The sequence below is a fragment of the Canis lupus genome, chromosome 7 (genome assembly GCF_003254725.2).
Source record: "Canis lupus dingo isolate Sandy chromosome 7, ASM325472v2, whole genome shotgun sequence".
NCBI lineage: Eukaryota > Metazoa > Chordata > Mammalia > Carnivora > Canidae > Canis > Canis lupus.
This window is the reverse complement of record NC_064249.1, coordinates 211,872-226,470: the sequence shown is the minus strand read 5'-3', so window position 1 is coordinate 226,470 and position 14,599 is coordinate 211,872. Positions and strand designations below refer to the sequence as shown.

Below are 14,599 nucleotides of genomic sequence, written 5' to 3'. Positions count from 1 at the left end.
GCGCGGATTGGCTCCCACCTGGGGCGTCGGCCGCCCACGCGACGCGGAGCCCGGGCCTCAGCCTCGCGAGAGCCGCGGACTCCGGGGCGGGATGGCCGCTGAGCCGGGCGGAGCTGGCGCGCGGCTCCTGGAGCCGGCTCTCCGGCCCAAGACATGGCCCGGGGGCCCGGCCCGCTAGGCCGGCCTCACCCCGACTCGGTCGCCATGCCCAAGAGGGGGAAGCGACTCAAGTTCCGGGCCCACGATGCCTGCTCCGGACGAGGTGGGCGAGCGGGCGGGGGCGGGGCGAGCGCCGGGCGGCGCGTAACGGGAGGCGCTGGGGCGGCGGGCGGGAGCGGTGGGGCGGGGAGCTCGGGCTGCGGGCGGCGGGGATCTCGGGCTGCGGGGTGGGAGCTCGGGCTGCGGGCTGCGGGCTGCGGGGCGGGGAGCTCGGGCGGCGGGGAGCTCGGGCTGCGGGCCTGCGGGACTAGGAGCACGGGCGGCGGGGCGGGAGCTCGGGCTGCGGGGTGGCGGGGAGCACGGGCCCAGGCCGCCCCTGAGGTGGCTGCTGTCTTTCAGTGACCGTGGCGGATTATGCCAACTCGGACCCGGCGGTCGTGAGGTCTGGACGGGTCAAGAAGGCCGTCGCCAATGCGGTGCAGCAGGAAGGTAGGCCCGGCGGCGTGGGGCTCCGCCTCGGTGTTTTCCTTGCGAGAGCTCCTGCATACCTTCCGCGGTCCTGCTGTATTCGGAGCGGGTGAAACGGAGGATTCGCCAAGACCAGGGACATTTTATTCTGTAGCAGAAATACCTTATTTCTGTCTCTGCATTTAAAAAAAAAATCTTTGCATACTTTTTTTTTTTTTTTTTTTTTTTTGTGGTTTCCACTGCTTGCTTCTCGGTTATTCACCTTTCCCCCTGTGGTTCACATTATATTCCCCCGTTGTTCTGTGTTTGCTTCTCTGTGTGATGACCCTGAAGGATGCTTCTCCTCTCTGGCTTCTCTTACTTTAAAGCCTGTTACTCACAGGTCCCCGAGGCTTGTACCTTTAGGGCGCCTACTGTCTCCACCTGGGAGCAGGGTCCAGCTGGATCCCCTTTCTCTCCAACATTGCTCCTCAGAATTTGTGCAAATGAGAGTAGCATTCACTTTTTGTTTTTATGCTACAGGGTTTGTAGTCGGAGAATAACGCCCTCCCTTTTTCTTCAGATCTGAAGATGACTCTACTAAGGAGTCAGTTTTGTGTTTGTACAAACATTGTACAGATATTTGTATATGTTGGAATTTGCCCATTGCTTTCCAGTTTTCTGTATTTAAAATGCTAACATAGGTGCTATGCGTTTTTAGGCACTAGGTGGCCCAGCGGTTTAGCGCCACCTTTGGCCCAGGGTGTGACCCTGGAGACCTGGGATCGAGTCCCACGTCGGGCTCCCTGCATGGAACCTGCTTCTCCCTCTGTCTGTGTCTCTGCCTCTCTCTGTGTGTCTCTCATGAACAAATAAATAAAATCTTAAAAAAAAAAAAAAAAAAGTAAAATGCTAACATTTCTCTTTGGTTCTCACCTTCCTTCAGCCGACCCTCTCACACTATTCCCCCCTTCCTTATTCTCATGGGTGTTGATGTCCTGTCTGAGTCATTTGTGTTTCTGGATGGGACTCTGCCATTTCATTCTTCCCTTATTTTCTTCTTCTAGTAAAATCTCTCTGTGGCTTGGAAGCCTCCCAGGTTCCTGCAGTGGAAGCGCTCTCTGGGGTTGGTGAGCCCTGTGACGTCATTGACAGCAGTGACGAGATGGATGCCCAGGAAGAGAGTGTCCATGAGAGAACCATCTCCAGAAAGAAGAAGAGCAAGAGGCACAAAGGTATGGGTTCGCTTGGATTAGTCCTGGTGATACCTGTTCATTTTCTCAGTAGCACAAGAGGTGATACTGGTGGAGAACCAGGGTCTGGATCTTAGTAGTGGGACAGATTTAATATACCAGGGCATTCTACGTTTGTCCAAATTTGAGAAGAGATTGGTAAGAATCAGTAGATTTCTGAGCAGTAAACTCGACTATATTAGCCATTCCCTGAGAACATGTCATCATTAGGTAAGATTCCTATGGTAACATGAATACAAAAAGCCTTTGCATTTCTGGATTTCCGAGCAGGTAAGGACACAAAGATAGGACAAAAAAATGTTTTCTCAGATATGTGGATTATATATAACCGGTTGCATTTCAGCTGAAGTTAGGTATCAACTATGGACTTTAAAGTGGCCTGCAATTTTTAATGTCTGCTTTATGTCTAATAGCTACTGTAGGAAATAGAAAAGTATGTGATTTTATATTTTAGGGGCAATAAAACTCACACAGTGAAACAAAAATAAGCTGATAGTATATAACGTGCCAAACGTTCATGCAGTGGTTTGCTCTATACTTAGTGAATCAGACTTTTTGGGTTGCAACCAGAAGCTTTTTCTCTTTTCTTTTCTTTCCTTTTCTTTTTTTTCTTCTCTTCTCTTCTCTTTTTTATTCTTTTCTTTCTTAGCACAAGTGAGGGGGCAGTAGACAGAGGGAGAAGCAGGCCCCCCACTGAGGAGAGAGCCTGACCTGGGGCTTGACCTCAAGACACTGGGATCATGACCTGAGGTGAAGGTGGACCAAATGAGCCACGAGGTGCCCCCAGAATAGCCATTCTTAAAGCTAAAGTGGTTCCAGTGATCACCTAGACTTAGGGGATGCTAAAGTAATAAATTATACGTATATTTTTGGTTTCAGCTCTACCAGAACTTTTACCTGTACTTAAGAGTCAATTAACAGTTTGCAGTTATGCCAATTACTGTCATTGATACCATTCTTTTCCAGAAGACCAAAATTAATACTGATGTTCCTCACACTTCTTTGTTCCTTAAATTCTTTCTTGAAATCCCTACTCATCGTCACCATGCTATTAGAGATTCAACATGCTCTATTTTGTGTTGGGGCACACTCCATAGAACACCTTATAGACTTCTAAAACACGTTTATGGACACAAAATTCACTTTTTTAGAGTGTACAGTTCAGTGGTTTTAGTAGGTTTACATAGTTGTGCAGCTATCATCGTGATCTAAATTTAGACCATTTTTATCACCCCAGACTTATTAGCATTATTCCCCATTCCCTCCCAACCCTCCCACTGCCCTACAGCCCACCCTGCAGACACCACATTGTGTCCCTATGGATTTGCCTGTTCTGGACATTGCATATAATTAGACTCATATAACATGCAGTCTTTTGTGTCTAGCTTTTTTCACTTGGCATGTTTTCAGGTTCACCCATTTTGTAGGATGTATCAGTCCTTCAGTTTTTTCAGTTGGCTATTTTGATAATGCTGCTGTGAACACTCTTGGACAAGTTTTTGCATGGACATATATTTTCATTTCTGTTGGGTATGAGTGAAATTGCTGAATCACATGATAACTAACTTTTTGAATAATTGCCAGTGTGGTTTTTTCAAAAAAATGTTTTATTTATTTATTAGAGCATGTGTGAGAGAGCATGAGCCAGGGGGAGGGGCAGAGGGAGAGACTCTCTGTTCAGCCTCCAACAGGAGGCTCAGTCCCAGGACCCTGGGATCATGACCTGAGCCAAAGGCACACACTTGTTTAACTGAGCAACCCAGGTGCCCCGCCTGTGTGTTTTTTGAGGTTTCCATTTTGCATTCCCACCAGCAGTGTATGGAAGAGGTCCAGTTTTTCTACATTGTCACCAACACTTTTTATTTTCTGACTTTTTTTTTTTTTTTTTTTTCTGACTTTTTAAATCACAGCCATCTTAGTGGATGTCAAGTGGTATCTCATGGTTTTGATTTGCATTTGCATTTTGCTAATGATGTTGAGCCATCTTTTCATGGGTAGGTGCTTATTGCCCATTTGTATGTCTTCTTCAGAGAAATGTCTATTCAAATCCTTTGCCCATTTTTTAAGTTGGGTTGTCTTTTTATTACTGAGTTGTGAGAATTCTTTTTATATTCAGGATATTAGTCACTTACCAGCTATATGATTTGTGGCTTACAGACTTTTAACTATAATTCATCCTTTAGGTGCTTGCTCTGCTTTGCTCTGATTAGGTTCCTTCTAGTCAGACTGGTCTCCCTCCTCCCCCCTCCTTCTTTCTTTTAGCTTATTTTTAATGAAACAAATACAGAAGAAGAGAGGATAGTATAAGGAATCCCATCTAGCTCTTATGCAGCATTAACACCAACTCATGTCCATTTTTGTTTCAACTACTATTACTCACCCCAACGCATATACTGTGCTTTATTCTGTAACAATTTCCAGGTATTGTGTTATCATCTCTAAATGTTTTGGTAGTTCCCTCCAAAAGACAAATACTCTAACGGAAATTAATCATGTCTAAAAATGTTTACAATAATTTCTTGATAGCATCAAAATCCTGTTAGACTTGTCTTTATTGCCGTCACATGTGTTTTGTTTTTCTAAGTATCTGGGCTTCATGTTAGATTTCACTTGGAATACTTTTGCTCGTAACTATCAAAGTTTATTCTGTCTTTCATGGCTTATCTCTGTGAACTTTTCCTTTACTAATTCTATTTCCTACGTTTTGAAGTTTCTTAATAATGATGTTTAAAACACTAACAATTCCTTGTCAGTAATTACTGAGCTTTGTCCCTAAAGACAGCATTTTTAAATAGCATTTTAAATAGCAGTAAACATCCTGATGGGTCTCAGAAATTGTGATAGAGAGTTAATGTGGGAGAAGATGGGGTCTAAACATGGTAGGACTGAGCCTTCAGTGATCACTGGAATCTACAGGAAAGATTAGGAACCAGAGAAGAGGATGTTTTAGAGGTACTGGTCTCTGGTATGAAGAACCCACTGCAGTAACGCAATTGAGTCATACTGCCGCAGGAAGCAGTTAGCTCAAAAGGTAGAGGCAGCTTTGGAGAGGTAGTGTAGGGTCTTTTTGGAAAGAAACAGAAAGAAGAAAGCTGGCTTTTTGTTAGTTCTGTGACTAGGTCTGAATTACAGGTTAGGGGTAAGGTTTGCCCGAATGCAAGTGTCCTTATGGAATGTGAGTTTTTACTTGGACCTGAGACACCTAAATGTACTTAACGAAGTGTGAAGGAGAATGAGGTGGGGATGCATTGTCACAGGGCATCTTTGAGTAGTGAACACCGTGGCTGGCAATGAAATGAGGAACTAGAAGGAGAGGAACATGCCTACTGGCATTTATTGAGTAATGAAAATATACTGTAACTTACTTATTGAGCTTGCACTTTGGGGTTTCCTCATATCATTTTAAAATCAGTTGTTTTAAATGATTGAACTGAAGAAAATGTTTGGTGGAAGGGGATCACGAGGGGGAAATCAGGGGCAGAGTTTATAGTGCAAAGTTAGAATTTGGAATAGAAACCTGGGTGTTTACTGTAACTAGTGGTAAGATTATGTCTTCTGACTAGTAAAATGGGCTCAGTAATATTTTCCTTGTATCTGTTGACGAATTATTAGAGTAGAATGATATAACGTGTAAAACTTTGAAAAACTTTGAAAACTTCAAATAGCAAATACATAGTATGTGAATAGTTGTTAAAGAAAGGGCTTAAGAATGAGACCCAGTCACTTGGGCAACAGGAAGCAAACATTTCCAGTAGCTAGAATAAGCAGGAAATGATTAGTCTGAGAGGCTTCGTTGGACCTATTTTAAACTCTGCAAGCCCTGGGAGAATTGAAAGGATTGGGGATCTTTAGATATGTGCATAATCGAAGGTCAGAGGTCATAGCTCTTTTTTCTGTTTCAGAAGACCTGGACGGAGCTGGAGGAGAAGAGTATCCTATGGATATTTGGCTATTACTGGCCTCCTATATCCGTCCTGAAGACATTGTGAATTTTTCCCTGATTTGTAAGAATGCCTGGACTGTCACTTGCACTGCTGCCTTTTGGACCAGGTTGTACCGAAGGTGCGACCTCAGAAACTTACTCTATTATCTGTGTAGCTGATTTCATTGCTGTTTGTGATTTGGAGCTACTTCCTGGACAGTGACCTCTTTTCATTTTCTCTACTCCATGCCTGGGCATGAGCCTGGCTTTGGATTCCTTGAGCCCCTCTCTACTTTAAAATTGGTATTATTAATTTCTCCAGATAATTGTCTTTCCTTTGGTTGCCCCCTCCCCTCATTCAGTGTCCACTTTCAGCAAAAAGTCTTACATCAAGTCTTAAAAAGAATGGTTTGACTTGTCTTCAGAAGTTTATCTTAGCTAGAATTTTCAAAAGCTGCAGATGCCTATCTTTTTTCCTTTCTAACTGAATTAGCTGTTTCTTAGTTGGGTGGTTATCTGGAAGTATCATAGTTTTTGCACTCATGCTTCCCTATGCATAGTTGTAGTAGTGAGTAAATGACAGGATTAGTAAGACAACTGGCTTTTGATACCGGGTGTGGAAGTGTAATGAAGATTATAAACTGTCAGTAGGGGTGTTGTGGGAAGGGATGTTGGGGTAGAAGGGTGTACAGAATTTGCTGAGACCTATGATGGGACAACCTGGTGGCTCTTCAGTATACATTCCTTTTGAACAACTGAAGTATATTGTACTGGTGTCATTTTTTAGAGTAAAATAGGATTTAGAATTTTAACATGGATGGAGTGGAGGATTATAAGGTATATGTGAATTGGGTTTTGCATAGCAAAGAAGCAAAAGTAGCCAAGAAATGAAGGTAGTGATGTGTGCTTGCGTGCGTGCGTGTGTGTATGAGGGAACACTGGACAAGCTAACTGCTGGGCAGCAGAATAGTATAATTAAGTTCATACAGAGAGTCCTAGGAGACTGACCTAGAGCAGGAGAGACAGGTCGCATATTGGTAGGAGTAATGTGTCATGTTTCAGGCACTACACGCTGGATGCCTCTCTGCCTTTGCGCCTGCGACCAGAATCAATGGAGAAGCTGCGCTGTCTCCGGGCGTGTGTGATCCGATCTCTATACCATATGTATGAGCCCTTTGCTGCTCGAATCTCCAAGAATCCAGCCATTCCAGAAAGCACTCCCAGCACATTAAAGAATTCCAAAGTAAGTGAGGATTATTGTTGGGGGCTAACTAGGGGACTCTTATGGTGGGCCTCTTAATATGGCTTGTCTCCAGCTTCCTTGATGGGGAGGGCTAGGGCTATATGTCCCAGGCTGTTAGAGGTCTAATACAAACTTTCAGGACTCAAAGGTTTCACTTCTCTAAGACATTCCTGCTCTGCTGGGCTGGTTCCTCTTATCTTTATAGCTTTCTTGTGCTTTTAGCATATTCTTTATTCTCTTTAATATGTTCTCATGCATTGTACATTGGACCATTTTAGATGATTTTGATGGTTTGGGTTAGGAAGAGCACAACTCGAATGGTAGATGTAAACCATAATTCTTACAAGATGCTGTAAATCATGATGCAAAGATATAGCATGAACACCTTAGTATTTTCTTTTCCTAATGTGACCTTGATATCTGGGATTCTTTCTTCTTATTGACCTCCTTAAAAGATTTTTGTGTGGACTTTTAACATATGCTAATTGCCCACTATTGCCAAGCTCTCGGCTAGGTCATTTCAGAGACTATAAGGTATTCCTACCCATAGACTTTAGCTCTCTAAAATTCTTCCTGTGTCCTAGGCTATTTCTTATATCTTGGGGTGGCCCTAGTAGTTTATATTCATACACTGTATTCAGGTGTTCGGCATTCTTTTGATTTGTAAACAGATCTGTTAGCCTTTGGCCCTTTCTCCCTTTTTCTCCATAATGAAACATCCAGGGAACCCACCTTTGCCAAGCTACACCAGTACAACAGATAGGATGACTTAGGCAAGTTGATGTCTCAGCCTATTTCTCCTTCAACTAATACCAGTGTCTGAATTTTGTATCTTTCAAGTTGGTGGGTAATTTTTATTACTCTGTTCCTACCCCAAATCTAGTGTTCTGTAGCACTTTCTGTTCTCTCCTTTTTTTTTTTTTTTTAAATATTTTTTTTCTTTTATTTATTTATGATAGTCACAGAGAGAGAGAGAGGCAGATTCACAGGCAGAGGGAGAAGCAGGCTCCATGCACCGGGAGCCCGATGTGGGATTCGATCCCGGGTCTCCAGGATCGCGCCCTGGGCCGAAGGCAGGCGCCAAACCGCTAGGCCACCCAGGGATCCCGCTTTCTGTTCTCTCCTATTTTGTTTTTGTGTGTTCCGTAATGAAGCTTCTCCCCTAGTTTAGCTCCACTGTGATAATATTCCACCTGGCACATATCGATCGAAAGGGTACTCTTGGTTTCAAGATTATCGAGGTTCCTTTGAGAGTTGCAAACTGAGATGGTCAGGGCCCTAGGCTGAGCTCAATTTAACATCACACTAGCTGGTGGCTTTAGGGTGGAGGAGAATGCGGGGCGAGTAGAATTTCACCAGCAGCTGCTGCTTCTAGTAACACGAGTGGACGGTGTATCATCTCGCACTTGCAGTTTCCCTCCCCCAGAAACATTTGATAGTATCAGACCAACTGTGACAAGGTGGAGATCATCCCAAAGCTAACCATGCCAGGTGTGAATCAGTTGCTGGGCGTAGAGCAGCGTTGGACAAACTCCTCATGCTTGACACATCCTAGCGGCTCCAGTGCGCAATGCAAGTGCTACTGCCTAAATCGAAAATACCTGTGTCTAATATTCTTACCACTGTATATTAATTTTTTGAAAGAAGATTATAAAAAGCCAAGGTGGTGATAACTGAGATGTTAATCCAAACAGTAAGCCTAGGCCACCTGGCTGCTGCTTTTGTGCCTTGTTGTTAGAGATCTCTGAAGAAGATTGGGACCTGCAGTGACAGGTGTCCCATGCATGGCCTTGCCACGTGTATAACCATAATAGCATGGCATTCAGGGAGTTGGCAGCACACCTAAAGGAAGTTGTCCCACGTTCCTGGACTCCAGCTTTTCGTATTTGATTCTCCCTCTCTCTCTTTTCAATAGCATAGCTTGTATGGGACACTGGAGCCGCTGTGATGGCAGCAGAAGTGTTTGCCCCTTAAAGCCAAGCCCATTATTTTTGATGGAACAGCAGGACGTACAGGGCATGTCTGAAGGGCAGGACAGCTGGCACGGCGGACGACCCACCCCTTGTCCCCTGGGAGGTACTTAACTTCTTGTGTTAACCCTAGCTGTAGCCTGACTTTCCTGGAGGGGCTTACTCTAGACTGGATTCAGCCCAGCTCTGTCATTTTCACACCGGCTCTCTGCTCCCAGGTGGTCCTGAGTGGCTTGCTCCTATTCAGGGCCGGCCATCTCTGCCTGCCTTACGGCTTTGTTATCATCTTGCCTGGTGGCTAATAGCTGCCCTTATATTTTTATATAGAGGAGTAGCTTGCTGAATCAGAGAATGTCCCAGTCTCTGGAGACCATGTTTCTGTCTTTAAAGATGAGAACAGTGGGGGTTGCCCTCTACAGCATCTGAGGTTGACTTATATTGGTCCCTCTTCTCTTTACTGAATGGCCTTGGGACTGGCTCTTTTCATGTTGCACCAGTGTCAAACTGGGGGGCGGGGGGTTCTCTGTGCCAAAGTAAAATCTCAGCATTGGGACTGTGGCTGGCTTTGGAGCTGTCAGACAGGTTTTTGCTGATTATTTTTTGATACTTTATTTGGATTTTTTCCTTTTCTATCTTTTATTATTTATTTATTATTTATTTTTATTTTCTTACAGTGCTTACTTTTCTGGTGCAGAAAGATTGTTGGGAACAGACAGGAACCAATGTGGGAATTCAACTTTAAGTTCAAAAAACAGGTATGTAGTTGTATCTTCTCTTTGTTTTTTAGGTGGTATGTTCTAATAAATTTCACTAGGTATAAAATTGCCTTATTAAAATCAATAGTACCCATCAAAATTTACAATAATGTTGTGAAAAGAAAAGGAAGAAGAACTATTCTACGTGAAAGAGACATGGCAGGGGCACCTGGGTAGCTCAGTGGTTGAGCGTCTGCCATCAGCTCAGGTCATGATCCCAGGGTCCTGGGATGGAGCCCCACATCGGGCTCCCTGCTCCGCGGGGAGTCTACTTTTTCCTTTCCCTTTGCTGCTCCTCCTGTCCCCTGCTTGAGCTCTTTCCCTCTCTCTCTCTGTCAAATAAGTAAATAAACTATTAAAAAAAAAGTAATGAAAAAGTCATGGCAGTATAATAGCTGAATGTAAAGAGTAAACCTCGAGTGGGTACTGAATCAGGGAGCAAACAGCTCTAATAGACACTTGGGACAATTGGAGAGATTTGAGTATGCTATAAATGTTAGATGATGTGAAATTATCATTAATTTCTCAGATGTGATGATGATACTCTGGTTCTATATAAGTGTCTATTCGTGCCAAGTAAGGGTCCTGCGTGAGTGCTACTTTCAGATGGCTTTGTCCCCTCCACCGTTTTATTTTATTGTTTTATTTTATTTTTTAAAAGATTTTATTATTTATTCATGAGAATACACAGAGAGGAGACAGAGAGAGAGGCAGAGGCACAGGCAGAGGGAGAAGCAGGCTCCATGCAGGGAGCCCGACGTGGGACTCGATCCGGGGTCTCCAGGGTCACGCCCTGGGATGAAGGCAGGTGCTAAACTGCTGAGCCACTCGGGCTGCCCTCCTCCACCGTTTTATACATAACATGAGAGGTGAGAGGAGAGGAAGCAAATATGGTGAAATATCTAATGGTAGAGGGCATATGGGAGTTTATTGCATTATTTTAGTAACCTTCTGTGTAGTTGATTACCTAAAGGTGGGAAAAAGGGAAAAACGTGTTATAACCATGTACTGAGGTTATTTGCCTGTAATTTTTTGTTTTTCAAAGCACATGTATTTGTAAACAGCAGTAATTTATGTGGTTTTACACTTCAGGCCGTTTGGGGAAGTCATGAGGAAAGGCACTAACTGCAAGAGGCTATTTATAAGAAGAATAGATAGTAATCTCTTTCTGCTTCTTGCTTGGACTGTACCCGAGATCTTGGCCAGTGTGAGGATCTACTTTGCCTTTACTTCTCCTCAGCAGCCTCATGTCTTCTTCTGTCTCCCCTTCTTAGTATCTCACTGAGGAGACACATTACAAATATGATCAGTTATCCCTCACTTGATGGCTGGTGAGTTACAGATAAGTTTATAATGAAAGTAAATCATATTTTTCCATTGGTTTTTCATAAACATGGTTTTAGGGAAGAATTTTGGCTTCCAGTCATTTGATATTAATAAGATGTGTTCAAACTGTGATACCCATTAGATGTTGATGGAAAGTCCACCATAGGACCTTTCTGGGAAGGGGCTGCAGAGCGGTCTCAGCGGTGTCCAAGCTGAGACCAGAATTAACTGTAGGAAGGTGAATGCTCAGCTTTCCTTTAGGTTTGAGACTTGTGGTTCCTTTATTTATGGTGCCTAGAATTAGATGGCCACGTCTGCTTCTATCCCTTTTGTGCAGCAGATGTTCTTTGGAGTCTGACGAGTCATGAGGAATATGCAATCTTTGAAACATTGGCGAGCCTCTGACAGAACTCTTAAGTTTCCATTTCTTGCCAGGTGGCAGGAAATACCGTCTAAGTGAAGCGTATACCCACTGCCATGTTGCTCATCCAAATGTGTCTCCTCTTCTTTCAGAGGGCAGGTTTTCCTTGATCTCTGTAGAAACCAATATGCAATATGTATGTAAAGAGAACCATAGGATTTTCGCTGAAGTCCCAGAGTCATCAGCATTTCCTCTAAGCCATTAGAGTAATTCTGTTTGCTTCAGTCCCCTAGATTAAAGAGCAAATGTATGGGAGGCTTGCAGCCTCCCATTCAGTATGAAGATGTTCATACCAACCCAGACCAGGACTGCTGCCTCTTACAGGTCACCACCCTCAACTTCATCTTTATTCCAATTGTCATGGGAATGATATTTACCCTGGTAAGTGGAGACGGAATGTCATCCTTCTCTCTCTCATAGACTCTCACTATACCTATACCTAAAACCTATACCTAAACCTATACCTAGGTTTTTATTTTTATTTTCTTTAAAGTTTTTATTTATTTATTTATTCATGAGAGACACAGAGAGAGGCAGAGACACAGGCAGAAGGAGAAGCAGGCTCCATGCAGGGAGCCTGATGCGGGACTCGATCCGGGACTCCAGGATTATGCTCTGGGCCGAAGGCAGGTGCCAAACCGCTGAGCCACCCAGGGATCCCCTATACCTAGGTTTTTAAAGAAATTTGTAATTTAACCATTGAGGAAGAGATCTTGAAGAATAATTTTTTTAAGAGTCTGAAAGCAGACTTGTGTATTAGGAACAGATTTATGGAGAAGTTAATTATATCCGAGAATACTTGTTTTTTTCTTATAGTAAAGGGAATATTTTTATGTCTTCTGTGTCATGATCACTAATATTTGAGAAACATTATCCTTTCAGAGATAACAATGAGGCTTATAAATGAGCACTGTATGTCGGGACATTGAGGCACGCTTGCAGTGTCATAAATGGAATACTGAAATGTAGGGTCACCAGCTCTGTCCCTTATGTGATGGTGACTATTCAAGCTTTAGCTAAGAATTAGAGTAGTAAATAACAAATATGTCTCTGGCACATTTTCCAGGTTTTTAAAATTCTCAACTGAATTGAGAACTTGAGAGAGTTCATGTAATTTATCTTCTCTGTCCTTTAGCCTTATGTTCAGAGATACATGGAATTCCTTCTTCTATACTGAAAATAGTTTTATTCTTTTTTTTAATGGTAAAATAAATAATACTTCATGTAAAGAATGTAAATAATACATAAATACATTAGAATGTAAATAATACATAAATACATTAGTAAAAAATAATACATAAATACGTTTATTCTTCTCTAACTACTAACCTTTTGGGAACTTTTTTTTTTAACATATCTGTTATGTATTTGTATACGCCTAATCTCTTAAATAAATGTATATAATTGAGATTATATCATATATGCTGTATTGGTTGTGAGGCACCTGTCCCCTCCCTCTAGATTAAGTCACATTAATGACCTAGTTATATATTCATTTTCTGTGTACTTGATACTCATACAGTCCTGTTCAAACTAGTGTGTATATAAACAGATTTAGAGATTTTGTGGTTTATTTTACCAAAAATGTGATCAGATGTATGTGTCATGCATCTTTTTTGACTTGCTCAACAATATCTCCTCAGAACCTCTTCAAATCAGTTCGTATAGTTCTAACACAGTTTTTAAAAATTGGTTTCAGTGCTAGTCTAAGTGCATGTATCCTAATTTATTCAGTCATTTGAGAGGCTTTCTTTACCATAGTTTAAATATGAAGAATTTCATTTTGTGGCCTAGCTAGGGCCTAGCTAAATTTTGTCTAGACTGTCTTTATTTCAGAATGAACCATGGGAAAACAGGGTTGTTTAATTTGGGTGCTGAATTTGCTCTTCCCTCCTAGTTTACTATCAATGTGAGCACGGACATGCGGCATCATCGAGTGAGACTGGTGTTCCAAGATTCTCCTGTCCATGGTGGTCGGAAACTGCGCAGTGAACAGGGTGTGCAAGTCATCCTGGACCCAGTGCACAGCGTTCGGCTCTTTGACTGGTGGCATCCTCAGTATCCGTTCTCCCTGAGAGCATAGTTACTGCTTCCTGTCCCTGAGGGCAGCGCTGAGCTAGGCCAGTCCATTAGTAATCAGATGCCAGTTTGGAAGGGGTGTCTGGATTGTTTATCTGGTTAGTAATGCACATGCTCCTCTGGTTCCTGGGGCTCCTATTAGGGGAAGGAGAAGGATTGAATCAAGAGGAAAAACAACTATGATTTATAAACATATTGTAATGTAAAAATTTGCATTTGAAAGGAAAAACCTGGCCCTATTTTCTGTGTTAAAACCCCATTTGGTGCTATTGAGTTTGTTGTTCTTTATTCTTTTATCCCAGCAAAAATGGATGATCTTGCTCTAGGGAAAAATTAAACCCTTCAATCTCCAAACAGGGAAGTTTCAGCATTCCCTTGTGATCAGAGAGGAGGCTTCAAGGCCTAAAATTGTTGCTATTGTTACTTCCCATTAAGCTGCCCCTCAAATTCAAGTGAATATTTTCTCTTCTCCCTTTACCTTTCTCCAGAAATAAAGCAGGTGACAGGGTTTTCAGAATCTTATAAGATTGACTTGTGTATCTTTCTTTAAACATATTTTTTGGATGTTTATTGCGTAAATATTTTTCTGCCGAGTTTTGATTTTAGGTAGTTTTTGCATGAGGCTTGATGGTGGTGATTGATGGCTTTGTGCCTTTGGTACTTTACTAGGAACTTTACATAGTATCTTTAATTCTCGTGATCCTGCAAGGTAGGTGACAGTATTCCCATTCTGTGGTTGAGAGAACTGCATGAGTGATTTACCCAAGGCTATGCAGCCAGGTCTTCTTGCTGTACCAGAGTTAAAAAGTTCAGGTTCATTCCTTGTGGTAGACGGTGGCAAAAAGGGAAGGCAGAGTGTACACAAAGTAAAAATTTGTGGTCTGTACCTTGTCCCTAATCAGCCTGAAAGGTATAGGAGATTGATCAAAGAGTCTTTGAAATACGTGTTTCTAAATAAATTGTAAAACTAACCAAGAAAAGCAGGAAGGATAAGAAGGATAATGGTATTTTCATTGAGTTGTTA

The 14,599-nt window shown here is 42.6% G+C and overlaps 1 protein-coding gene across 3 annotated transcripts; it reads left to right on the top strand.

The window, feature by feature from the left end:
- The first annotated feature begins 51 nt into the window (after positions 1-51).
- Positions 52-14,100, top strand: TMEM183A (transmembrane protein 183A). 3 transcript variants are annotated; one of them, XM_025458484.3, is made up of 8 exons: positions 53-262; positions 559-648; positions 1,674-1,841; positions 5,765-5,921; positions 6,844-7,024; positions 9,669-9,749; positions 11,722-11,877; positions 13,394-14,100. In XM_025458484.3, exons 1-8 carry the CDS (start codon positions 154-156, stop codon positions 13,577-13,579), a joined length of 1,128 nt encoding a protein of 375 aa, XP_025314269.1. In that variant the 5' UTR covers positions 53-153; the 3' UTR covers positions 13,580-14,100. The 3 variants fall into 3 exon arrangements, with proteins under 3 accessions (XP_035574656.1, XP_025314269.1, XP_025314268.1); XM_025458483.3 differs by having other exon boundaries at positions 5,762-5,921; XM_035718763.2 differs by lacking the exon at positions 11,722-11,877 and having other exon boundaries at positions 52-262; positions 5,762-5,921.
- Positions 14,101-14,599: the final 499 nt, after the last annotated feature.